Source organism: Gossypium hirsutum, chromosome A06, assembly GCF_007990345.1.
Source record: "Gossypium hirsutum isolate 1008001.06 chromosome A06, Gossypium_hirsutum_v2.1, whole genome shotgun sequence".
NCBI lineage: Eukaryota > Viridiplantae > Streptophyta > Magnoliopsida > Malvales > Malvaceae > Gossypium > Gossypium hirsutum.
In genome coordinates this window covers 115,620,873-115,648,240 of record NC_053429.1, presented here as the reverse complement: position 1 = coordinate 115,648,240, position 27,368 = coordinate 115,620,873, and the positions used below count along the sequence as shown (strand labels likewise).

At 31.8% G+C, this 27,368-nt stretch overlaps 2 protein-coding genes across 2 annotated transcripts; both read right to left on the bottom strand.

Annotated features, from left to right (window-relative positions):
- Window positions 1-1,282: 1,282 nt before the first annotated feature.
- LOC107961970 (COBRA-like protein 10) lies at window positions 1,283-3,577 on the bottom strand. Its single transcript, XM_016898159.2, has 2 exons — window positions 3,004-3,577; window positions 1,283-2,921 (listed from the first exon to the last, which is right to left on the bottom strand). Exons 1-2 carry the CDS (start codon window positions 3,575-3,577, stop codon window positions 1,507-1,509), a joined length of 1,989 nt encoding a protein of 662 aa, XP_016753648.1. The 3' UTR covers window positions 1,283-1,506.
- A 20,617-nt stretch (window positions 3,578-24,194) lies between these two features.
- Window positions 24,195-26,105, bottom strand: LOC107961969 (pectinesterase/pectinesterase inhibitor). Its single transcript, XM_016898157.2, has 2 exons — window positions 25,122-26,105; window positions 24,195-25,032 (listed from the first exon to the last, which is right to left on the bottom strand). The coding sequence occupies exons 1-2, from the start codon at window positions 26,071-26,073 to the stop codon at window positions 24,608-24,610; spliced, it is 1,377 nt and encodes a 458-aa protein (XP_016753646.1). The 5' UTR covers window positions 26,074-26,105; the 3' UTR covers window positions 24,195-24,607.
- Window positions 26,106-27,368: the final 1,263 nt, after the last annotated feature.

Genomic DNA, 27,368 nt, shown 5'->3' with positions numbered 1-27,368 from the left:
TACTATAATTATTATTTAAATTAGCTTAAAGTGATTATCTATAGTAAGAAAGTCAAGAAATTGAAATATTGTAAATATATTATATTTTAATAAAATTACGATTAACGTGAGAGGGAGAATATTTAAATCTTAATTAATTATTTTAAATTAAATTATATTTATATTTAGATGCCAATTTAGTAATAAGATAGAAAAAATGATATTTTTGTCGATTCAAAATTTTGTTTAAACTCGTGTTTATATATATATATTGTACATATTTATTTTTTAATATTTTACTATACTCCTATACTACAGTTGTCAACTCCTAACCTTATTTGTAGAGTTTAAAAACTCAACAGGCAGTATACTAAATATTATTCATTAAATTAAAGCAATTTTTAATGTTAATATGAAACTTTAATAAGTATATCAATTATATATATATATGTATGTCTATACTATTTATAAAGTGATTGACTAGGTTAGTATCACGAGTCAAACTTAACATCAACTTAACTGTAAAATTACTAAAAGACGCTTACTTTAAAGGGTAATTAATATTATTATAAGGGTATTTTCCTATTTTCATACTTTTATAAATCTTCAAAGGGATAAATCTCAAAATTATACATGAACTTTGATTTAATGTGCAATTGTATACATAAACTTTAATTTGGTGCAACTATACACATGAAAGTTTAATTGTGCCTTAAATGTATACTTGAAACTTTAATTTTGATTTAATCATACACATTTAAAGAAATAAATACATTTATTTATTTTTATATTAGATAAATATAATTATTTATGTACGCAATATATAAACATAAAATGATGTTATATCAATAATTGTGTTAATAATTTACAAGAATTGGATCAAATCAAACTTTCAAGTATAAAATTGCACAAAATCAAAGTTTATATATACAATTGCAAATTAAACCGTTGTTCATGTATAGTTTTGGGATTTATCCCATCTTCAAATAAAATAATTGAAAAACATATTGAGTATCAAACATAATACTAAACACCTACTCAAGATTGATGAAAACAAAATGATAAACAATTTAATCTATTTTTAAAATTTTAATATCGTACACAATTCACATGTTATTATTAATTAGTTTTAAACCATTCATTTTATTTTTTATTATATGTTATTTTTAAACATATCTGTATTCTAAATATGCAATTTCACATGTATAGACTTGTGATAGAATTTCTAGTTTTTAATTAATTTTTTAAGTAATAAGATGACATAAAAGAACTGAGAAAATTTATAAAATAAAAAAAAATACTCTAAAGTTTAAACTATATCTTTGTTTCACGTCAAAAAGATGTTTACCATTTGAACATAGTAAATTGGGCCAGACAGGTTGTTTGGGACTTCTGTCTGTTATCCTACTGAAAATGAGCATGGGCTAAACAAAAAGAAAATGGGCACAGTATAACTCGCAAGATCTAGACCCAGTTTCAAGTTTCATATGAAACTACCGTCCATTAAAGAGTATTAAGTCTCAATCCTCAGTTGAGACGTTGTATCAACAACAAGCTCACAAATTTGCAAAGAAAAAGTAACGATAAACTAACACTGAATCGGATTCCAGTTGAAACTGGAATACGTGAAGGAAGTGCACATTCTTCACCATTGAAAAGGACCTTTGTTGGAAATCCATCTCCTTTAGCAATATTGGGCCATGTCTTTCCGCTCTTTTTAAAGGTAACAACAGATTGTTGTTTTCCAGGCACATCGGGATCATTTTCTGGGTCTGAACCGTTCTTCTTTCCAATCAAATAATTCATCCCTTCTATGCCTTGGATGAAGATGGTATTGTTGAGTTCTTTCAATAATGTTGCATTGAAAGAGAACATTCTTTCGTACCCAGAACCAGCTTTCTTGAACTGAACCGCAGTGAACCAGTTTTCGAAGTTGATACTTTTCCAATTGAAAAGGGTAAGCCGAGCCGCCCATCCTTGTTTGTAGTCCGAGGAGACGTGCCAATTTATGCTGACCCCACAGTTGTCACCACAAGGCAATCGCTTCGGGACTTTAAAATGTTGAATCTGCGCCCAGGCTTTGGCTTTCACGGATCTATTTTCGAATGGAACGAGAAGGGCCTCGGGAGGAAGAAGCATTGCCGGTTTGTTCGGATTGCATTTCGCTGTATCTTCACACCCACAGGCACAAGTGTCGCAAGGAATAGCTGACTTATTGTAGTAAGCAGAGAACGTAACACAACATCTAGAATTGCCTTTGGTTGGCCGTGAGATGTTGCAAACAATTTGCCAGCTAGCGATTGCATATTTTACTGCCTCAACTCCAGTGGTATCGGGGGACTGAGCAGGTTCCACTCTGATAGGTGCCCCACATCTATAATCTGGATTAAGATCCCCCACAATTTTCCACTTTTGGGGAGGGTATATGGTTGTTCTGTTCAAATCAGGTGGAATTTTGAAGACTTCTATTATGAAAGCTGACTTTGATTTGGTTGAATCCATGGTTTCTGGCAAAAGGGTGCCATTTCTGCAACAAAATGGTATTTTCCCCATCTGGGCGTCATCGGCTTTCTCCGCCGGTAAGTCAAAAATGATGGGTTTTTTCTCGCAGTTCAATACTTTAGAAAAATCCATATCTCCGTAGTATTCCCCAACTTTACCATTTAAACAGCCTGAAATATCAACTTTTCGAACATAAGCACCTTTGAGTGAGTTTATAAATTCCCCTCTCATCCATTCCCAAGTCAAGTTCCAATGGTCCAGACGTCCCAAAGGGTGACAGTTCTCAATTGTTACCTGAGCAAGGTAGTTGTTTTTGTAGGCTTGACTAACATCATACGAAATCAAAAGGTCTCCTTTTTGTCGTGGCAAGAACTTTGTTTTTGTAGTTTTATTAGCTTTTAACTTTGGGTCCTTCACACAACATACGTACATTGAGGCTTCTGTGGATGAACAACATTGTTATGGTTAGGAAATCAAAATGAAAGTATATAAGAAAAAAAATAAAGGGTTTTAAGTACTCACTACGACGAGTCGGTGAAGGGCATTTGTATCCATCATTTGCAAGTTTTATTGTTTTAGGCATTGGATTCCCAGGTGGCTTCAGTCCGAACTGTGTGCCTCTGAGTTCAACTTTCACCTGAATTTTGTCAAACTCATTAGCGGTGTCGATGGAAGTTTCGAGATCGGTTTGAGGATATCCGGAGAGGTATGTTCCATTGCCAACAGGAGCTGGGAAATCCACACCACTCATTAAAACTGCTCCTTTTGCTGAAACTAATATCTCCTTGTATTGAAACCCAATGAAAATCTTCCAAGCCTGCAACTCACTGGTTCCCATGTTCAATATGGTCACTCTGGACTTGAATGCCCATGATTGGGCTGTTGTATTCTTCAAACGGGGAAACTCTTTTGTTCTAGAGATGAAATTGTACCAAATAAATATCCCTTTACAATGTTCTTGCCCTTTGGGAAGCGTAGGTTGCTTTTCTGCCTCATCATCAGCCTCATCATTACCTTCTTGTTGGGCTAAACAAATATGATTTGTTGAATGAAACAGAAACAACATGAAAGCTACTACTTTCCATGACAATTTCATATCTTCAACCCCTCCACCTCAGAGATAAACGATTAATTACCTTAGCTATCAGTTGTTTAATCTTAAATGATATTTGGGAACTGTAATGGAAACTGTTTGTAACACTCGGTTTTCTATGAAGGAATTGTTTCAGAGTTGTGCAGCGTGAGTAGAGTAAAGAATAGAGGAAGAAATTGAGAGAAAGAAGATGGAGGAAACATTGAATCCAAATTATGATGCTGCTAATGGAACTAATGTAGAATAAGTCAGCTTAAACCTCATCCTCTAAGTTAGCGATGTATTTGGATTAACTATCATTTGAATTTCGTAATTCTAGCAATGGCAGATGATTTATGGAGCTTCATCCCCAAAATTTCTGAATATCTCCATGGTCTACATATTTATATGTTAAATAAAATAAATCATATTATATTTATGAGAATAACTTAGATAAGTATCATCCTGAAAATTAAAGTTTATAGGCACTAATAAAATTTTACCACATCATCAAAATTTAAATACAAAATAATTATTATAAACTCATCCATAAAAAATATATATTTTATAGATCCTTTCCACCACATTATTCATATTCCCTTTCCAATTATTTAATGACATTTAAAAAAAATTCATATCATTGACACATAATTTTGATAATTTTTTTACCCTGAACCTAAAATATAGAACCTCATACCCTAAACTCAAACCTCAAACCCTTGAACCTTACAACCAAACCTTAAATCCCAAACTCATAACCCATAACCCATAATCCTGAACCCTTAAACCTTAAACCTAAACCTTAAATCCCAAACTCCTAAACCTTGAACTTGAACATTGAATCTTAAACCTTAAACATCGAACCTCAAACCCAAAACTCAAAGCCCAAACCCGAACTCTGAACCTTAAATCTCGAATCCAAACCCTGAACCTCAAGGTTCGGGGTTCAAGGTTGAGGTTGAAGGTTCAAGTTAAAGGTTCGAAGTTCTAGGTTTAGGGTAAAATAATTACCAAAATTATATGTCAATGACATAAAAAAATTGCACAAAAATTACTATTTTTTTTAAATTGGTTGCACAAAATAAAAAGAAATATTAACTTATGAAAAAAAAATGATTAAAATTTGTAAAAAAAGATATTAGATATAAATGAGTATATAATAATACTTTGTTCTATTTAAAATTTAATAATGTAGCACTATTTTATTGGTGTCTAAAAACTATACTTTTAGGATTATCCTAATATAATTTATTCCCGATATTTATATTTATATTTATATTTATATTTATATTTATATTTATATGGTAATCTTCTTACCATATATTTGTTGGTAATATTTTCTTTTCCCTAAATTTTCTATGAACAAATTGATATATTGACATGGCATATTATAAGCTGGTACTTCTCCTTAATTAAATATTAAGCTATTTTATTTTGCCCCTCCGATGGGTCAACCCTTTTGACCTAAGTCCTACCAAGTTGTTCTCAATTGGTGTAAGATGTAAGATTATTCTTTGATTGTTCTAGCAATTTTAATTTGACTGGTTCTCAACGAACCCATAAGAAGTGATCCCATTTTTTTCATCGGGTTCGGGTAGAGACCAAAGGTCTTGAGCGATCGATCCGACAGAACAACTCAAAAGATAAAGAAGTATCGTTAATTTCTTCATGCTCGTTTCAAGCTCGAAGTACCATTTGTACAAATAAGAATCCCCTTCGTTACATGATAAGACAAACATTTCTCATGTAAGTAATCCCCATACAATCACTAAAGAGCTTATTCCCTAGTCTCTCAGATGGCCAATCAAAAATGAAAAAAAATCAATATGTATCAATTTGATTTTCAGTAGTGCTAGAAAAGGTGATTTGGGAATTCTATTTTTATAAATTAGGTCTGTAAATATTAAATATATATATTTACGGAGTTGGTATAAAAGTTTATTAAAGTTTAGCCATTCAATTTTGTTTATTAATTGCTTAATTAAGGTATAGAGACTAAATTGTAAAAATCTTATCACTATAAGTTTTTAATTGGCCAAAGACTTAGGTACTTCAATTAGTCAAAGATCCAAAATAGCAATTAAATAGTTTGTAATATATGTTAGTGGATTTTGGTGGATTAAAACATTAAAATGCGATTATTAAGTTAATAATTAAGATTAATTAAAATTAAATAAATTATTAATTATGGTATAAAAGCCTTTTTCGATGGAAAGAAAGAGAGAATTCTCTTCTTCTTCATCCTTCAAGCCGTCTAGTATAAAAGAAATATGAAGCTTCAATGGTTTTAACTTTCGTCAACTAATTAGGTATTGTAATTAAGTCTTTTTCTTATAATTTTTATGTTTTTGAGGTCATGAGAGCTTGATTTAACTAGGCTATGTACCAATTTGTAAAATTGCTAAATTTTTTGAAAGTTTCCGTTGTTTATTTCTTAAAGATTTTGGTGTTAAATTGATATTTAAGCTTAGATATGGAAATTGACTAAATTGTAATGATTAATTGTTAGCTTTTGTACATAAAGGCTAAAGTGAATAAATTGTGAAATTTCTATAATAATAGATATTAGAGGGTCCCTAAGCGATGTGATTAAGATTAGTTTTCAAATCGAAACTCAAAATTGAAAGATATTGTTATTTTGATTTCAGGGACAAAATTGAATAAAATGCAAAAAATAATGAGCATTCAAAAAATGAAATTAAATAGGTTCATGCATATCATGGAATGATATAAAAATGTTTGGTATTGATGAGGTGTCTAAAATAATTGTTTAGATCAATAATTGAATCAAATCGTGGATAATAGGGGAAAAGCCAAAATTATCAAATAGTCCTTGAAGATCCAACTAGTTTGCTGTTTTTTCCAGGTAAATTCATGTGGTATTTATAACTTAGATTACATTTATTTGGATTATATATGTATGTTTAATTGAAAATTGAATTGGTTGTGAATTGGTACGAAAAGGTGAGAATTGACTAAATTGAAAAGTGATGATTATAAATGTAATAGATGCCTGTATGAACTTAGTAAAGGTTAGGATACAATTGACATGCCAATAGGATTTTTTGCGCGCTTGTATGAGATTGGTTATAGAGGATACCGAGATCCAACATTTCTTGTAGACTCGAAGATACATGCGACACGGGTTTAGCCTGGACTAGTAACTTGATGTGGTTTTAAAAGTTTAGCCCGGAAGGATAATCTAACATGTATATTTTCATCTTGGACAAGCAATTGGATGTGTATTTAAAAAGGTTTAGTCTGGACTAGTGACATGACACGAATATACTTAGCTCGGACAAGCAGTTGGTGTAACGTAGATACCTATTTATCCGAGTCCATTTACTAAGGTTCATCGAGTGAAACAGATTACATGAATAGTTTGGCACGTAGAGATACCTATTTTAATTTGTCTGTTTTATTTTTTTTCTAATTTCTTAAAACAAAACAGTTTAGCATGTTTCCACCACCTCTCTTGTACTATTTTATTTTTTTTAATTTTTGGTTCAATTCGGTTACCATTCTTCCTTTCCTAAATTCCACGTTTTCTTTAATTTTCTCCCTTCTTGCTGAGTTCTTTCATAACACTATATATTCTTTCTCTTTTTTCCTGTTACTATTTTTTTTTGGCAAACCTTAATCCTTGATCTGTTGACTGCAAATCGTGCAGTAAGTTTTATTTTTGTTCTCTTCTATATGCATAGGTTATAACTATTTTTAGGCATTAGGATTGTATTAAGTTTATTTTTTTGAGTTTTTTTAATGATTTCAATGCATTTTTAGGAGAAGAACAAGAAGTAATCGGTGGTCGTCCAGCGACTTAGACTTTGTTTAGGGTAAGTATCTGAATATGTTGATTGAGTACGTTTGTGGTTGAATTCTTATTAAGTTTCATGAACTGTTACTAAAATTTGGTTATTATAATTATCAATTTAGGTGTTGGTTTATTCGGTTTTGGAATCAGCATCAGAAAACCTGCAAGTGTGTAACGAGAAACCTGAAAAATAGCAAATGGTGAAAGCTGAAAAACTGCTTTATCGACACCACATGGTCATGTGGTAGGCCATGTGTGACACACGGCCGTGTTACATGTCATGCGCTGGACCATGTGCTAGGCCGTATAGGCTACACGGGCTAGCCATTTTAGCCGTGTGGGCCCAAAATTTTGAATTTTTTCCTAGGGTCGTAAACATCATTTGGATCAATTATAGGCCTTCCATAGAGTTGGTATGTTATTAATTAAGCTATAAAACACAAATTCTGACCATCTGTTAGCGAAAATTTGTTGAAAATACGTATGTTCAAAATGAAATAAGATAGATAAAATCTGTAGTATGCTATGTTTATTTGAAAAGTGTATATATGTTTTGTATTTTTCATTATAAGCATGTTCGTTGTAGGCATATATGATATTTTTTAGTTCTTTATGTGCATCTGGATTGGGGTTTGTTATATGGAGGAAGTGCAAACAGTTTAATAACCTGTCGTATTTGGTGGCTCAACCACATATATTTCTGTAAACGGTAATAAATCACCTAATAAACTGGCAACTTAGCTGCAAATACTTTGATAAGTGTCCTGTTGACGGTAAATAGTGTGTAGGGTTGGATAGATATATAATACCCTATATTGTGTGTTGGGATAGTCGGAGATGGTGAGTAACGGATGGGGGTAGGATTCTTTATGTCTACATCTCTTACATTTTGATAAGCTTTGTCACTGATATAAATATATAAACATGTCTGACAGATTTCTGTATGATGTGTTGCACACTAAGTTTCAAAAACTCAATTTCTGTTGTCTGACATTTTCAAGTAACCCTCAAACTTAGGGTGGTTCAAAGCAACAGAGCTCGATTAAAACTTAATTAGTTAATCATTCTATTTGTCTTAGTTTTATGGGTTTTGTTATTTCTAGATTGTTTGGACATTTTGGGACTGTTCAATTTTTGGATTTTGTTTTTGTTATCGTTTTCTTTTTTACTAGAAATTGTTTACGAGTTTTTAAATCGACAACATTCATTTTATATGCAAAATTTCATATTTTCAAACAACAAATTGGGTTTTCCTAAATATTAATGTGCTAAAAAGTTCCACTGCAAACCTATATATTTTAGAAAGTGTAAACTGCATCATTTTCAATAAATTAGTTAAGTAGTAAATGTTCTAAAATAAACCTGATTTTTGTGTAATCAGAGCTTACGACATATTTTTAAAATAAACAAATTCTAGATTTTCAATTGATTTTTCGGTAACATCTCTAGGTTTGGTCATAATGTTTAGGCCGAGTTTAGGGTGTTACACATGACGTGACATAGTATTTTGGCGACATAATGATGTGAAGGAGGTAACGTCACGACTTCAACCTTGAACTTTCTAAACTTATGCAATTTGGTCCTATTTCAAGCTCGAATTGACAAAAAAAGCTTTCATAAGCTCTAATAAGACTCAGTTTTGATTGTTTAAAAACAAATGAATGTGTTTGACATTGAATTGCAAATGTTTATATGAATATTTTACTATAAATTGATTATAGTTGCTCCAGCAATGAATGTAGCATTTTGTATCTCAGACCCAATGGTCAGGTCAGGCGATGGGTGTTACATGATATGCTAGAACCAGTTTGCCATATGGTCCACTACTGAGTTTGCTTCATAGTGTATATGTTTGATGATGACATTCCATTTCCTATTTTTAAGGTCATGTGTACTTAAAGTTATAGAGAAATTGGAGTCCTCATCTTCTTTACTGTGAAGCATATGGGAAACAATGCTATTATCGAATTCGATGATAAAATTTTATATCCCTTGTCCCAAGCTAGATTGAGCCTGTCATAGAATGCTCGTAACTCAACTTGTCTAATCATACAAACTCCCAGTTCCTTATCTTTAACCCTGTTCTTCTTTTTTCGCCACTCAAACCACCACCAACCGTTGCACTCAGTTCTATTAAGCCTACTTCATTCTTCCTCGTCACCATTTTCTAGCACATCCCATTTCACTTATTTGTAATCCTTGCTCTTCTTACAAAAGAGCTCTCTACATTTTAGTAACTCCACTAGGGAGGAGTGATTGTATGAACTAAAAAGCTTCAACACTTAGACAAACAAAATATATGAATAACTCTACCAAAAATCTAAACACTTGTATTCCTACCTTCATTCAAGAATTATGAACATGATTAAAGCCTTTCAAGAGAGAATGTAAAATTTAGAAGAGAATAATATACAAATGATGAAAACCATTTCAAGGCTGCATCTTCTTCTACAACTTCGCAAGATCAACTTATGAATGGAGGTGAAAATACTTCTAATGGAACAACTCTTCCAAACATGAACACTAGCAATGGATACAATACACCCAATAACTATATATCATCCAAAAACACTAATATTGTTAAGCTATATGCCACTACCTATAGGGTTTTTCTAGTTGTTGATAGGGTTTATACCGATATTGCTACTAATTCTACTATGACTACTCCAAAAGCTACTTCTCTGGGTTATTTCACTAAGGAAAAACTCTAGAGGTTACTTGAAGATACGAATAAAAGCTCGAGCTTTTCTACGTTTGATCTCAAGTTACCAAATCCAACTAGTATAACTGCTAAGACATATCCTAAGAATTATGGTTGTCATGAATTTAAGCAAATTAATGGGAAGATTAAAGATGCTTGTGAATATGTGATGAAATTCATGAAAACTTTCGAAATAGTTAGACTTTATCAATATGTAAATTTAAAAGAATTTTCCAAATCCTTGATTGAAAAGGCATATACTTGGCATGTCAATCTTACTTTCTGATTTGTGAAATATTATAATCAAATAAGCAATATGTTTGGAGAGAAATTTTTCTTCACTCTAAATATGGTTACTCTTATTGAATCAAGGAGAGAGTATCAAAAGCAAAAAGAAGACGTGATGGATTACATCTAACGTTTTAGAGAAAATGTTTTAGATATACAAGAAGCCCATGATGAGAAAGAGTTTGTCAAAGTGTGTAGCTAAAAAATGTTTGATGAATTTCAACTCTACTTGCAAAACTTATCACTAACTTCATTTTCTACTCTAGAAGAGATTGTAAAAGAACTAGCAACACTATCATGGGAAATAAGAAAATGACGAATTACTTTCACTAGAAAGGATATGTTTTCTTTGTTTCACAAAAAGAAAAGCCTTACAAAAAGTCCAAGCTTAGCCATGGCAAATAAGTTTCTCCACCACCATGTCCATATTCTATGGAGAAAGTTCTTAAGCTATTGAATAAGTGGATTAAAAAAAGTAGTATAAATCTACCAAATGTTGAATACCAACCTACTAATAAAGAAAAGGCAAGACTTATGTATTGTCATTTTTGTAGAAGCACTAGACATCTTACCAGGAAGTGTAATTTGAGCTTAAATCGAGAGAGTTTCATTTTTTCCTTTACTTTTAAACATTGAGGATAATGTTTAATTTAAGTTTGGGGGTTGGGATTTACAATGTTATCATTCAAGCTTTTTTTATTTTTAGTAGCTTTTCGCCAATTTTCAAAAATTTTCACATCTAAATTTTACATGTATTTGACTTGAGGACATTGGATGTAATTTCAAATTAGATAGCATACTAGTTTATGTGATTATGTAACACCCCGTACCCGAGGCCGTTTCCGGAGTCGGACACGAGGTGTGAACGGACTAAATTCACTTATTTGCACAGTCCATTTTAAATTTCCAGACGAGCTGGCTAACTGCGTCACTGTCACCTTAAAAATCATATCTCAAGTTCCAAAACTCGAAAAGCAGTTCCGTAAATTTTTCCTGAAACTAGACTCATATGTTCATCTACAAATTTTTTTCTAGAATTTTTAGTTGAGCCAATTGGTACAGTTTATTAGTTAAAGACTCCCCTGTTTCAGAGTTCGACTACACTGACCCTTGCGCATTACGAATTGGATATCTCCCTGTACAGGGATTCAATACTGATGCTGTTTGTTTCTATAGAAACTAGACTTGAAAAGGAATCTTTACATATATGGCATGACTTATAATTATCTCTGGTTAATTTATAATGAATTTCCAAAGTCGGAACAGGGAATCCAGAAACCGTTCTGGCCCTATTTCACGAAAAACTATATATCTCTTAACATACAACTCATATGATCATTTCGTTTCTTCCATGTGAAAGTAGATTCATCAAGGTTTGATTACATAATTTATTCATCATTTAATTCCATTCCTACTATTTTTAGTGATTTTTCAAATCTACATCACTGCTGCTGCCAGCATCTGCCTTTAAGGTAGACTTTACCTATTTCATAGTTTTCATGATTCAACTAGCCCTTTAGCATATATAGCCCAAAATATAATCATGACGAACCATTCTAATGGCTAATCGTTGCCAAACATTTCCATGCCTCCTAATGAACATATACATTCAAGATGATTATAACATTATGCTCAAAATATATATATAAGCCATTTTCGCATGGCTATCCAAATATATACAACACCAAAGTACTTGACTAATAACAAAAAAGGGGTGTCCTATACATGCCATTTCAAAGTTCAACCAAAAGTGTACCAAAAGGAGCTTTGATAGTGTGGGCGACTTCGACTTCAAAAATCCCGAGTCCGATAGCTGAAGAACCAAAATCTATAAAACAGATATTTACAGAAGCGGAGTAAGCATTTAATGCTTAGTAAGTTTTGAGCCATAAAATTTGACACAACTAAAATGTAGCATTCATATGGCTAAATGGATAATTTGACATGCACAAATTCTCAATATCATACTTACTTCACATTACCAACCCTTATATTCATACACAAAAGATCAACATAGCCAAAGGCCGGTAGCTCATTTATCGACTGAGCGAATACTATTTGTAAGGGATCAACTAATTCGATGCATATACGAACATACCTCATTGCTGGGATTTTACGAGCGTATTAATTGAAACTATAACAGCAAGGTCGCTTATTCCCAAGCCAAGTACCTTCGGGATTTAACCGGATATAGCTACTCGCTCGAATGCCTTCGGGACATAGCCCGGATATAGTAACTCGTACCAATGCCTTCGGGACTTAGCCCGAACATAATAACTCGCACGAATGCCTTCGGGAATTAGCCCGGGTATAATAACTCACACAATTGCCTTCGGGCTTAGCCCGGAATTAGTCACTAGCACAAATGCCTTCGGGACTTAGCCCGGTTATCATCCGAATATCTATGCACATATCAATAAATCATGACACATCTCTATTTCAATTTCATAACTAGAATTCAAACACAAGTCACGTATTAAGCAATCCCATTTTCGGCTCACTAGCCACATACAAACAGCATGGTTTAGTTTACTTTATGACGTGATCTCTATGCACATACGGCTACCCGTCATACGTATAGACTAATTAACTCAACAGATAATTCAAGTAGAATCATCATATCACCGTATATTTTTTATGCTCATGCGTCATGACTTAATCAAATCGTAAATTAAGTCTCGTTAGTCGAAAACTTACCTCGGGTGTTGTCGAACGGTTTCGATGGCTATTCGACCACTTTTTCCTTCCCTTTATCGGATTTAGATCCCCTTTGCTCTTGAGCTTAATTTAAACAAATAAATTCATTTAATATTTTCACTTGGGCAATTCCATTCAATACATGTATGTCATACAATTTAAGTACAATGACCTTGCTCAATACTATTTAAACATCATGCATTACCGAACTTCATCAACACCATCTAACTTCATATAGAAACACATATCGTCCTAGGTCGGTACACAAGTCAAATGCATCATTTAAATTGTCAAAGTCCACAATTTAGTCATATTTCTCTATCATAGTTTCTTCACTTAAACCGAATTAACAAGCCCATATAGTCCTTGGCCGAATGCTATTTAACCCAAGTCATCAAGAATTTCATTATTTAACACCTTAGATATCCATAGCTAAATAGGTTATTTGTACATACATATATATACATAAGTGCATAGATACTATGTTACTAACAATTATTTCCTTGCTTAGCAGCCGAACCAATATACACATTACTTCATATCTACCCGTCACGTTTTTTCTACTTAAACCGAATAAACTTGCACATAAGGTCCTTGGCCGAACCTCACTAAAACAAGTCAACCAAAATCTTAGTATTTATCTTGTGTATAACCTTATTTACCTTCCAAAAATCGCAAAAACATCAAACTCTTAATGTTCATGTACAAGGCCGAATCTTAACATGATCCAACCTCCAACTCATTCCTTTCAACAACCAAAACCGAATGCTCAAGCCATCACCGAGATTTCAAAATTTTGCCATGGTTTGTGTAAGAAATTTGCTAATTAACTAGAAACAAGTTTAAAACTTAAGAATTTAACACAACATACTAACCTCCCCTTAAGCTCAAGGTGACCGAAACCTCTCTTCTTCCTCCTTTCAAACCGGCCAAGAAGAACCAAAGGATGAAGCCTTTCCTTTTTTTTTTCTAGTTTCGGCAAAATGGGGGAACAACCACACACTTTTTTTTGTTTTCATCATATTCCCTTTCATTATTTTATTCCCATGCTCCTTATTTTATCATACCTCCCATGAAACACTAACTTAACATGTTTATGACATGTTTTTGCCCATCACACTTGGTCCACCATACTTGTCATGGCCGGCCACTACTAATTAGGGGGGGGAAATTGACATGCAAGTCCCCCCTTTTTATTTCATGCACTAATAGATCCTTATTGTTTGACCTATCACATTTCAAAACTTTCTCACATAAGTCCTATTTACTAAAATTCACCTACAATTAAACAAAATTCAAATATGAAATTTTCACACATGCATATATACATATAATAAGCATCAAATATGACAACTAATTATTTTTATGACTCGGTTTTGTGGCTCCAAAACCACTTCCCGACTAGGGTCACATTAGGGCTGTCACAGATTAAATATGATTTGAAAGCAGGCTTGAAATTTCAATGGTTTGATTGTATGCGGACTTTAAATGCTTCACTTTGTGCTTTCCTTGTCATATTCATAATTTGTGATTTCTTTAATTCACATTGTCAATCTCATAGGATGTGCATAGATTTGTGAGATGTCGTAAATGAATGATGAATTTTGATTTTGCTTGGATTGAAACCAAAAGAAATTAAAAAAATCTAAAACAAAGTTTATTTCATTCTTTCTCCATCTTCTCATATTCATAAATTTTTCTATAAAGGATTATTATATATGTTATTTATAAAAATTGATGTTATTGTTATACATAGCTTATCGCTCAATGGACTATATATTTTTGCCAATGCAAAATACTAATATTTATCGGACTTTATTATATCCTTTAGGTTTATTTATTAGTAACTCTTTTGTATATTAACATATACAATAGAGCCAAATTAAAACATTAAAAAAATGATATGATTACATATCTTACAACTTTCGTTAATTTCTCATGATTTTATTCATAACTCGTGTACCAAAATGTAATATGTTAGTTTAGAAAAAAAAATTCTTACCCTTAACTTTTTATAAAGAACTTGTTTTCTAATAAAAAATTTGAAATGACGCTAAAAAGTATTGTTGTTCATGTTGGGTGTGTGACACAAAGGAGACGATAAAAGGGTTGGTTGGTAAATCAAGATGTTAAAATAGATAATTGTTTTCATCCATATTATAAAAATAATTAGATTCCCTTACAAACTTTGTTGGAAACTGATAATCTAAATTAACAAACCATTCTACCAACAATTACAATAAAACTTTCCTCCATGAAACTAAATATCTTCTACTGCCCATAGATAAGTCTCACATCCTTGGGATTTGGATTCATACATTGGTCATTCCTTTTTTTATCTGTATATATGAATTCCAGTTTACACAAAGCTTTGTTCAAACTAATTCCTACTGATCCGTAATCATTTTCTTAATATTGGTCTTTGATGAGTTCAAATCAAAAGTCGTGTAACCTTACATTTCAAAGTCTGTAGTTGGAGCCAATTAAGTATACTTAGTCTTCGATATTTGTGAAGATTTCAAGGAAGGAGATTTGGAAATGGAAGGGTTCTTCTTTTTTCGTTTTTGTTTCTTAGCAACATTTGAAAGATCTGTGCAAGAACGGTTTCTCGTCACCTCTGTTGCAGGTTGTGATCCCACAAATAGGTCAACACCTATAAAAAAAGTAATAATTAAAGGCTGGGAATGATCCAAGCATTCATCATTTTGGAAACATTCAATTTTAGAGAAAATTTGCCTTGAGAGGAGCATGTTGAAATAAATGTAGGATTATAAACTCTAGATTTGCGGATTGGTTTTGCTGTTGAATCAAGGCCTGTCTTGAATTCATTCATCTGTAATATATTCCAAGCCAAGCAAATAATTAAAAGATGAATACTACAGAGCTTGCCTATACAAATTTAGTTGTTGAATATTGAATCAAAATTTATTGAACATACCCAACTGGGTGCAGTGTCGGAAAAGCTATCCAAACCAATGTGTGCCACATGCTTAACATCTGTGGGTTCCCAATTTCCATCTTTCGCTCTTTCCAAACTACAACAACAATAACCCTTGCTCATCTCAGTTTGAAAGTACAAAAATACCAAACTAAGCTAGAAAACATGCTCAAATGCTTCCATGTTATTGTATATAGAAAGAGAGATAAAAAAAAAAAAGAACCTCACCAAATATATTGGAAATGTATTTGAAACCTTTACAGATGCCTTTGATGGCAGACATAATGTTGGGGTAGTTGAAAGAGTGATGGAATGTTGAAGGAACCTTTTGGTAAATGTGGAGAGATTGTACTTTTCCTTCTTTAAGACCAAAAAAGAAAAAGGTTGATGAATGTTGATTATCGAAAGAGGAACTATATAGGTATCTAGCCTAGGAACTATAACAAATTATGATAATAAAGAGATAAGTTTTATAGTTTACCTATAAAATATGGTGAGTACAATAGCTGGAAGATTTACGAGAGAAGCATTGATGCAAAGTTCTATTCTTCATCTTGTTTGCTATCACTTTTGATGAATGGTCAAGGAAAACATGCAAAGGAAAGTACTCAAATGACTTTTTCCAAAGAAAGAAACAAGGGAAAAGAAAATGAGAAAAAAAATGCAAGAAAATGAAGGGAAAGTGGGGTTCTAAAGGTGAGATTGAGATATGGGGTCTTGAAATACATATGAAACGAAAAAGAATCGGGCGGTAGCTTTGTCTGTTTGATTAAGAAAACACAAGATTGTGACAATTAGTTGTTGTGGGGATTTATTGTTTTGATCGAGTGATATTCTAATGTCTTGTTAAGACTACTCTGTAAGAAAATGTTAAGTATTGTTTTTCTTAAAATGTGGGTAAAATCTAGAAGCTATGGGGTAGAGAGAGAGGAAAAGAAGGATTCTTAGGATGGGTTTAGATGGATAGTGTGTTTACTTGCGATTAGTATAAAAACAATGGTAATGATAAGATTAAATAATGTAGTATGAGACAAAAAGTAAGCTAAACGTGACGCATCCCACTGCCCATCCAAACCTACCCCTAGATTATTCGTTTGCAGTTCATAAACAACTGTTGCAGTTTCGATTGTAATCGTAACATAATTTTGTTTAATTTTATTAGAAGAATTTGTAAACATTAAAAGGAATAAAAATATGACTTTTTTATAGCAGATATAGATGTTACACATTTATTATTAAATTCAAAATATTAATATTTAGTAATTTTTAAAATTATATTTAAATAAAAATACTTTGATAATGGTTTAATTATAAATTTTGTCTTTCTATTTTGCAAAAATTAACAAATTAGTCTTTCTAATTCAATTTACAAAATTTAATCCTAATATTTTAAGAAAATTAAATACTTAATCCAATTGAGTAATACTGTTAAACATTTTCATTAAATTGTTGACCTAAAAATGAATCGCTCAACAATTTATATCTAAGGAATTAGCAAAAATAAGTAGTTTAACAATTTATACGCAATAAATTAACAAAAAGTTACAATTCAACTTCACATATTCATCAACATTTAGATTAACTACTCAATTTTCGTAAAGTAAAGGACTAAGTTGTAAATTTACTTAAAAGTAAAAAAATGAAATTTAAATAAATCTTTTGAAAATCTAAACATCTAGTTCACCAAGTTGAAACCCTAAACCACCTCTTGTCAATTAAAAAAAGAAGACTTATAAGATTCAATTAACCAATCAATTCATGAATAATTCCATCTTTTAAGTAAATTTTAATTATGTATGAAAAGACAAAACTGAAAATACTTTTATTTGATTCATCTAGCAGAAATGTATCACAAACTGTTGAACAATTTTAATCAAATTTTCGTGCCGCCCGCATTTTTTAAAGTAATTTTTGTTTTTTTTATGCAAATGTCAATCATTGGATGGAAATTTGAGCCATCGTTTGACAACGGAGCTAGTGAATTCGTGTAATTTTGACTACGGAAGATTATGCTTAACTTACAAATATACAAAGAAAAAATTTTAAAATAAACATTGAAAATTTGCTTTCTCTCTTCTTCCCCTCACCAACTTAGAAGGCTTACAACCAAATATTTCATAATCAAAACATGTTTTCTCTCTCTTCTTCAAACACTTTCTTTTCTCACCTTCTTCATTTTCTTAGGATTAGATGAGCAGAATAGAGAAAGGTGCTTAATTTTTAAGATTGTTGATACTTTAGATCAATAAATGTGAAGATTTAGGGGAGAGAATTTTAGTCTAGCAGTAGAGAAGAAGAAGATCCCTCTATTTAGGATGTCTGTAACCTTTTATTATATTGGGTCGAATTTCGGGTCGTGTTGTTTTTATTATAACTATATAAAAAATGTGCTTTCATTTTAGTTACTCAATTAATTGTACAGACCACATTATGTTTAAGTATTGGTTGAGGTAGATTAAAGTGAAAAGGTAATAGAAACTAAAATAATACATTAAACATATGTCAAATTGGAGTTGTTTATAAATTGCTAGAGTTTCTATTTTTTTAATAGTAAGATTTTAAATTTAAAAAATCAAAAGAATTAAATAAATTATTAAAATTTTTTATCCCTTATTAATGTCAACTGATTTATTACTATAATATTAAAATTAATTAATTTAATCACTTTCCAAATTTTACAATTTTATTTTATGTTTCAATGTTATTCATAAGGAAATCAACTTAATTAACTCATTTATACTATTTATTAAGCCTTTTACTGAGTTACTGTCACCCATCAACTAGGTCCCAACTCAATTAAGAAATTACCAAAAAAATTATTTTATTTGCAAAGTAGGTTATATTATTATGTAAATATTTTTGTTTTTTTATATTTTTATAAATCAATAAAAATCTGTCTATAATGAGATTTTGAACCAAGGACACCATACATATAGAACCTTTTTTTTAACGATTTGAACTAAAATGATTTTTAATTTTTATATGAAGCTTTAATAAATATATTTGTATGTTATTTTTAAACATCTCTATGTTCTAAATACATGATTTCTACATGTATACACGTGTGATAAGATTTTTATTATTTAATAATTATTTACAAATTTTAAATTTCTTTTGATTATATAATCTCAAATATTCTATGCTTGTTTTTCGTTTGGGTAAAGAAGTAATAAAAAAATTTTAAGTTTTGTTTGGCATGAAAAATAAATTTAATTAATTAATTGCAAGGATTTTTCTTTACTTTTAACTTAGCATGGAGGATTCAAGATCACATAATCAAAAGAAATTTGAGTTTCGTAGACAATTATTAAAGATGAGTTATTTGAGTTGATTTTAATTTGGAAATATAAAATAAAATTTTTAAATTTTATAAGGAGGTTAAATTTATTAATTTCAATATTTAGTAACAAATTGACTGACACTATTAGGGGATACAAAATTTTTAATAATTTATTTAATTGATTTTGATGATTTAAAATTTAAATTTTCAATATTAAAAAAATAGAACTATCGGCAAGGGGATAAACAAGTGCAATTTGACAATTTTTTAAAAGCATTATTTTAGTTTCTATCCCTTTTCACTTTAATCCTTAATTTTTTTTTACCAAGATCAACACTTAAAATAAGATTTTTTTTGGAGGACCAAAATGAAAACAACGTAGAAATTGGATAACCAAAATGAAAGTGTAAACATGATGTAGTGTAACATCCCAAACCCGGCCTAGACATTATGGCCGAATCTGGCGATGTCACATAGAATGGGGTTTGAAATCGAGATTGACAAGTAAAAATCGTTCCAGTTAATTAGCTTTTATTTCATTCGGAAAAACGTGAACTAGCTGATTTGCCTTAAAACATGTCTTTTAAGCAGAAGCTTTTGAAACCAATTATTTTACGAAACCGAAAATCTTAGTTTTTAGTAAAATCGTGTTTTGTTAAGTTGCAAAAAAAAATCCATAAAAACAGTATAAAACCCCAGATACGGTCCAAAGTCTCAACATTACAATAATAAATACCTAAGAATAATATAAAAACAAAAGTTGTAATAAAGCAGTTCAATAGTGGGGGTCACCGTCGAGCCCTCCGCTACGCCGATCTACCTAAGTCTGGGGATTACCTGTAAGATTAAACGGAAAAAGGGGTGAGTTTTCGCAAACTCAGTGTATAATCCCCACAGAAAACATACATACAGATACACATAATCAATTGCAGTCTATGGCCTGAGCCCATTACAGATTTAGTTTGGGCCTTGGCCCGTTCGGATATAATCTCAGACATAATTTAGGGCCTTGGCCCATCTCAGATACAATATGCAATAGAAAGAAATCAGAATCCTACCCACCAGCCTCTACACACCATCTCCGTCCATCCCTACACACCATGTGGGGATTAAATCAACCCACCCATCCCTACACACCATGCTGTACCGCAATGCGGCACATAATAAAAAATTTGCAGCAGAGCTGCCAGATAGCAGGCTTAATAGCCTTTCAAACACTTCCTCCAAATAACAATAACACACCTCGATGTCATGCAACATACAAAAGATGTCATGCTATTATGCAGTTACAGTGCATACATTCAGATATCATAATTCATGCTTGGTACGGAAATTAGACAGGCAGATCACACACATAAGGGTCTAAGTAGGGCTTACCGACCCTTCAGTAGGTCCACAGTCGACTTGAGCGGCCCGTGCAACCTTAGACAACTTTTCAGAGTAATGGGCTCACACGCCCATGTGGCCTGCCCGTGTGGCCCACTCGGCCCAAATTGGCTTTGGCCACGTGACCCATTTTTAATGTAACCCATGCTAGCTAAACAATCATATATGTTTTCACTATTTACTAATATGTTCCTTCAAAGCTGTCTACTTGAGTCATTGTTACTAAATTATTTATATATTGAGCTACGGAATTCCAAATTAAGATCTGCTTGATGTTTTTGAAACTAGACTCAAATACCTTTCTCCTGTAAAATTTTCAGAATTTATAGTTTATCAAATAAGTACAGTAAAATCTTCAAATTTATCCCAATTCTGCTGTTTAACAGCTTCAACCTTTCCTTACTGAAAATTATTTATCTCTTGGCATAGAATTTAGATGATGTTTCCGTTTGTTTCTCTTGAAAATAGACTCATTAAGGATTTTAAAATATAAATTTAATATCTTAATTATTTTTTTACAATTTTTGATGATTTTCCAAATTCCGAATAGGGGAACTCGAAACTATTCTGACCTTGACTCACACAATTCATTATATTTCATAACTTACAATTCCATTGCTTATACTATTTCTTCCATGGAAAACTATACTCAATAAACTTTAATTTCATATTTTATTCAACCTCTAACTCAATTTCTACTATTTTTGATGATTTTTAAAAATTATACTACTATTGTTGTCCAACTATTTTAGTGCAGAATCTTGATTTCCAAGTTTATAATACCCTTATTTCCTTTCTCTACAATTTTTCGCATCATTTTCTCTTATTCGTCGACAGCAAGCAATTTTAGCTTTTCGTTGAATCTCATTTTCTGTGTTTCAGGTACACACTTGTATCATTTTCGCTTCTTCCGCAATCCCGAGATCACCAAAAACCTATAATCGACAATCCCAACTTTAGAATCGGTCTTAAACTAATATTAAACCGTATTCACGTACCAAAAAGTCTAAGCTTGTCTGCTCATCACTTACCTTCTAACTTCGCACAATTCCACCACTACTCAACACGAGGGAGATAGTAACTGAAATGATTCGTTGCTATAAAAATAACCATTCCTCATTAATGAAGAGTTCAACAAAGTTAAGAACGAATTCAAAGCCAAAACCACTCGCCCAAACAACACAAGAAAACACATACCTTACACGGTTACCAAACGATCACCACTTCGAGTCAAATCGACGAACGCTAATTCCAACCTCACGATCAACTCCTAAACAATCAACAAAACATCCCTTAATCCCTTATCCAGAGTAACATTCGAGTTTAATAAAACGGAAACTTACCGTACAACACAATTGCAGGCTTGCACTAGGACTCCACCACGCCACACGACCAAGCAACAGACCAGCAAACCCATCCTATTATATTTTTACCAACTTTTAACTATAAGCCTAATGACCAGAGATAAGGCTTTATTCATAAAAATAACAAAATTTGCCCAAGTCAAGGCTTGTACTTAAGACCTCATACACACACCCAAAACACTTAACCACTAAAGCAAACAAATATTTGTATTATATTTTTACAAAAAAAAAATATACATTTTTGGGGCGTTACAAGTAGCATGTACTATCAACCACCATTAGATCTTTAGCGCTTAGGTGACTAAAAGAAAACGCCGCAAAAATCGGGTAATGAAATTGCAAGAATTTCAATTTGAATTATCAAAATGAAAACGCCTAAAAGTTGAGTGACCAACTAGATGGCTTTATTTTTTGGTAAAAAAATGAGCGACTTTATTTTTTGTTTGGTGAAATCTAGAGGTGCTCATGGGCCAGACTAGATACATGCAAGGTATCTAAACCAATTTTTCAAGCCCAAACTCCGTCCAACCTGAAAAATTGGTTTACTTTTTTCCTTAACTCAATTTTAAGAAAGGTAAACAGGGCTTGACCTGCCCATATTTGATTTTTTAGACTAGTTTTTATTTGAAAATATTTTTTTAAGAGATATAATATACTAACTAAAAAAAAGTTAAATTAAAAGTTTTCTAACACATTAAAAATGCATTATAAATATTTATATTAAAAAAAACTACCATAAATATAATAAATATTTTATTATATTACAAAAACACAGGAAAATATAATAAATATTTTCTTGTATTAAATATAAATTGTAAAATTTTATATTTTGGGTTGGGTTATTTAGTTGGGTAAGTTTTGTTTTAGATTTTGCGTAATGAGATTAATTGTTATTGGGTTAGTGATTTAATATAAATATATATAATTATTATTTAACATATATAGTTAATATAATGTTTTTTATAACATAATATATATATTTTCGGGCCGGATCGGGCTCAAACTAAAAAAATCTTGCCTAAGACTCAGCCCATATAAAAAATGGACCTTAAATTTTACCTAAATTCATTTTTAAGACATTATATTTTGTCAAAATCCTTTTATTTTTTCAAACGAACTTTCAAGCCTAGACGAATCACCCAACCATAAGTAGATATAATGAAAGATGTCATATTCATCGTTTCAACCCAAAATCCCTACCGTTTTATTTTTTTTCTTTCTTTAATATCATAAATATGGACAAAGCCTGTACACATTTATACTTATTATAAAAATTTTGATTCAATAGATGTCATGGATTAATTGAATATCAATTTAATTAAGTAAAAATAAAAATATTCTTATTTTTTTGAAGTAAATTATATTATTTTGAGGGTGTCTTTGTTATTTTCTATATTTTATATAGAAAAATGAAATATATATATACTCGTAATAAGATTTGAACTCATGTCTTTTTAATTTTTTACCTTTATATTTTACCATTTAACTAAAGTCTTATTTATCATTTATATCAATTTTTTATCACTATATTTGTTACATAATTTTGTTTTCTACCTATAGTGAGTGTGCCATAAACTAGTATATATTATTTAAATTTTTAATTGAATTGTTGACTAAATTGTAGTTTAGATGACAACATCGTTGTTGCAACCATTTGAGTAGCATGGGATCAAAAGCGTGTTATATACTCCACTTTAAAGATTAAGGGTAATTGGATAGTTTATTACATAATTATCATTTAATTATAACTCTAAATTTATTTACTTGAAAATTAAATCATTTCATTATATATTTTTTATAAATTATTTATATTAATATAAATATTATATACAAAGCATGACTCTAATTTCCTAAAGCATAGCAAGGGCATAATCTAGTATATATTATAATATTCCTACTCTGCTTGTGGCAATCTAATACAGCTAAATTTCTAGAAATTCCACTACCCTTTATAAATTTTTGGTAGAGTAATAGGGTAATTTTACCTCTATTTGTATAATACCTCTGAATCTCTATAATTCTAAGGGCGTCATAGTTGAAAAACTTATGATCTGATTACTTGACTGTTATTCAATGGTCAATTACTCTTGATTCCAGCAGTGTTGATTTATGAAATCTTGATTTGTTTCCACAGAAGTTAGTGAATTGAGTACGACAGGACAGCAGCAAACTCTTGTTCAAAGCAATCCTTTAATTAAACAACATGAGCTTCATTGAACCAGAAAACTCATGTTACGGTGAAAGGGATGAAAGGAAGCTTTCATTTATTCAAAACGAAAACAGTTGAAGCCAAAAGAAACCAAGCCTAGCTAATTTATTTTACAGCCCTTCAGTAAATATGACTCCAGTAGGTTTCAACCATGATCCTCCTTGTATAACCCCAGCCACAGTGAATTTCTTGGCCTCGTCTGCACTGGTAATGACATGATAGCCTGGCCATTTCACTCGCTTGCTAGTTCCAGCTCCAGGTCCCTTGTTCATGTACTCCCCATAGTACAGTGTCTTCAATGCGAAATCCCCGGTCCAAACTGACCACCCTGATGGGTCAATATGGTCACCAATGTGTGATTGCATAACAACAGTTCTTTAATACTCCTTCCAGGGACGCCCCAGATATGACTTGAAGGACCCTTTCACTGGCTCAAGATCAGAACTTGCTATTATATTACAGCTTTGGATCGAAGTGCCCGTGTTTTGGTTCGGGTCTATTCTGCCTTGGGCTGTAACCATGTTTGATTGCTTGTCCATCGGCTTCCGGACCACCAGTTTGCAATTCTGGAACACCACTGCTGCATCACCAAATATGAAATCCACTGTGCCAGTAATTTCGGAATCTCTGTAGAATTGGCGGTTGGAGTGGGTGTAAAGTGTGTCTTGGTAGCCATCAATCTGGCACCGATTTATAACCGATTGATCGGCTCCGACACGAAGGGCCACTGCTTGATGCTTTTGTGGCCCTGCTGTATTTTGGAACCAGATGTCTTGGGCCATAAACCCATCACCAACAGCCGCTGATTTATTACCATAGTCAAAATATTTATCAGAGAAATGTCGATGAAAGATATAGCTATATTCTAGTCATGAAGGGTGAGATCTTTACCAACAGTGGCTGATCTGAAGGTGGTAGATCCATCAATAACATTCAGGCTGCCGATGATAATGGTCGATTTCATGCCATCACCAACAATCATCAAATTCTTCTTGTTCTTTCCTATCTCAACATTTTCTTTGTAAGTACCTTTCTTCACATAGATTATGTACCTGGTCTTGCTTTTATCTGGTGCTGCTGCAACAGCTTCCCCTAATGTCTTGTACTTGCCACTCCCATCTTTGGCCACCACAACATTGGCCTTAATTTCGTTAGGCAAAGATTGTAACAGCTTCCGATCCTTGCTGCTGACCCATGATGGGAACCCATCAATCAATGGATCAATAAGTTTTGTTTTCCTTGGAGAAAAAGAAACAAAAATGGCCAGTGAAGTTCTTGCCCTTGATATCAGGTCATTGAGCCCTGGCTCCATAAGGGTCCGAGCTGACCCTTCCAGGCCATCCAAGCATGTGACATGGTTAGTGAGTACACTACTTAGCCATGCGTGAGCATTTGAATAGGATGTGGCATCTTGTTTATCAACAGCCACCATGGAATCCATGATCCTATCCATGGATGACTCCATTAACTCCATGCAATCAGCCAAAGCTGCTTGCTCTCCCGGATTGTTGATCCGATGCTTAAACTTCTTGGCCACATTCATGGCATTTTGCATACGAACTTTGGACTGCTCTAAGAAGGCTTGCAGTACATCACCAGCATCCTTCATTTTCAAGGTCGTATTTGATGCCATTTCTGACAGAAATACTGAACATGATTTCTGGTCAACAGCTCTCTCACAAAACCGATATGGGAGAGCAGTACTAGAGGAGCTAAATCTAACTGAACGAACACTAACCAAAGTAGCTGAGCATATTATAGCAACCAAGGTGAAGATTAGGAGGAGAATCCTGGTATAAGAGGTTTTGGGTCTGTCTAATAGAGGCTGATGGGGAGTGGTCATAGTTGGTGAGTGAGCTCGATCTGCTTAACTTGGAACTACTTGGCTCTTTTGTCATATCATCCTTAAATAAGCAACAAGTGAATTAAGTACGGTTTTTTTTAATCAAAGCACTTAAGTAAAGCAATTAAAGGGATAATATATGAAATGATTGCACACAAATCAAAAGTACTTTATGATTATATTTTCTCAAATGAAAGAAAATGATAGCTATCATTAGGTAGGATTTGAAAGAGTTTCTCATGGTGGATCATTTGCCAGCGTTGAACAAATTAAGTTATATAATTAGTAAGGTTGAATGGATTAGATAAATGTAATTTTTGTTATATTCGAATTTGAATTTATAAATTTGAATTAATTTAGTTGGTATATAAATTTCATACACCATCAATCAATAATATTATAACAAATCATCATTACATTTAAGGATAAATTCTAAAATTATACATATATTTTGTATATTAAACTTGATTTTGTGAAATTGTATACATAAAATTTTAATTTGATCCAATTCTCACGAACTATTATCACAATTATTGATATAGCATTATTTTATATTTATACATTGCATATAAAAATAAACTGATATATTTATTTCTTTAAATGTATATGATTGAGTCAAGATTAAAGTTTCATGTACACAGTTGAACCAGAATCAAAGTTTATTGTATATAGTTCTATCAAATTAAAGTTCATGTATAATTTTGAGATTTATCCTTAAGTTTATGTATTATTATATGAATTAAATAAATTGTCATTCAACTATTAAATGCAAATAACTATCTAAATTTAGTAAGTAAAAGAAATAAAAATAAGGGAAAATAGTTAGTACACCTCTACAAGTAAGGTTAGGGGTTGAGAAGTGTCCATTAAAAATATAGAAAAATATTAAAAAAACACATAATAATTTTTTTAAAATTGATTGTGAAATAAAAAAAAAGTTGAAACATATAAGATTAAATATTCAAACTCATTAACCAAAGATGTTCATTCTATACCGACGTTGAGAGATGGAACTGTAGAAATTACGTGCTAGTGTTATATGCATGTATGTAAAAAAAAGTGAAATTGAATAATGGGCGTTTTGCTTTTTCTGGGTCCCGGGTGACTACCAACATGTTTTTCAACGCATGGCTAAATATTCAACCCAATTTTATTATTAATTGGCAATTTAACAAGAAAAGGCAAAACATTGATTTAAACATTTAAAATGCATTATGGTAATTTTGTCAAAATATAATTTAAAATTGAACGTTTATTCCAAATCAATGTAAAAAATATAACATACAAATGGTATG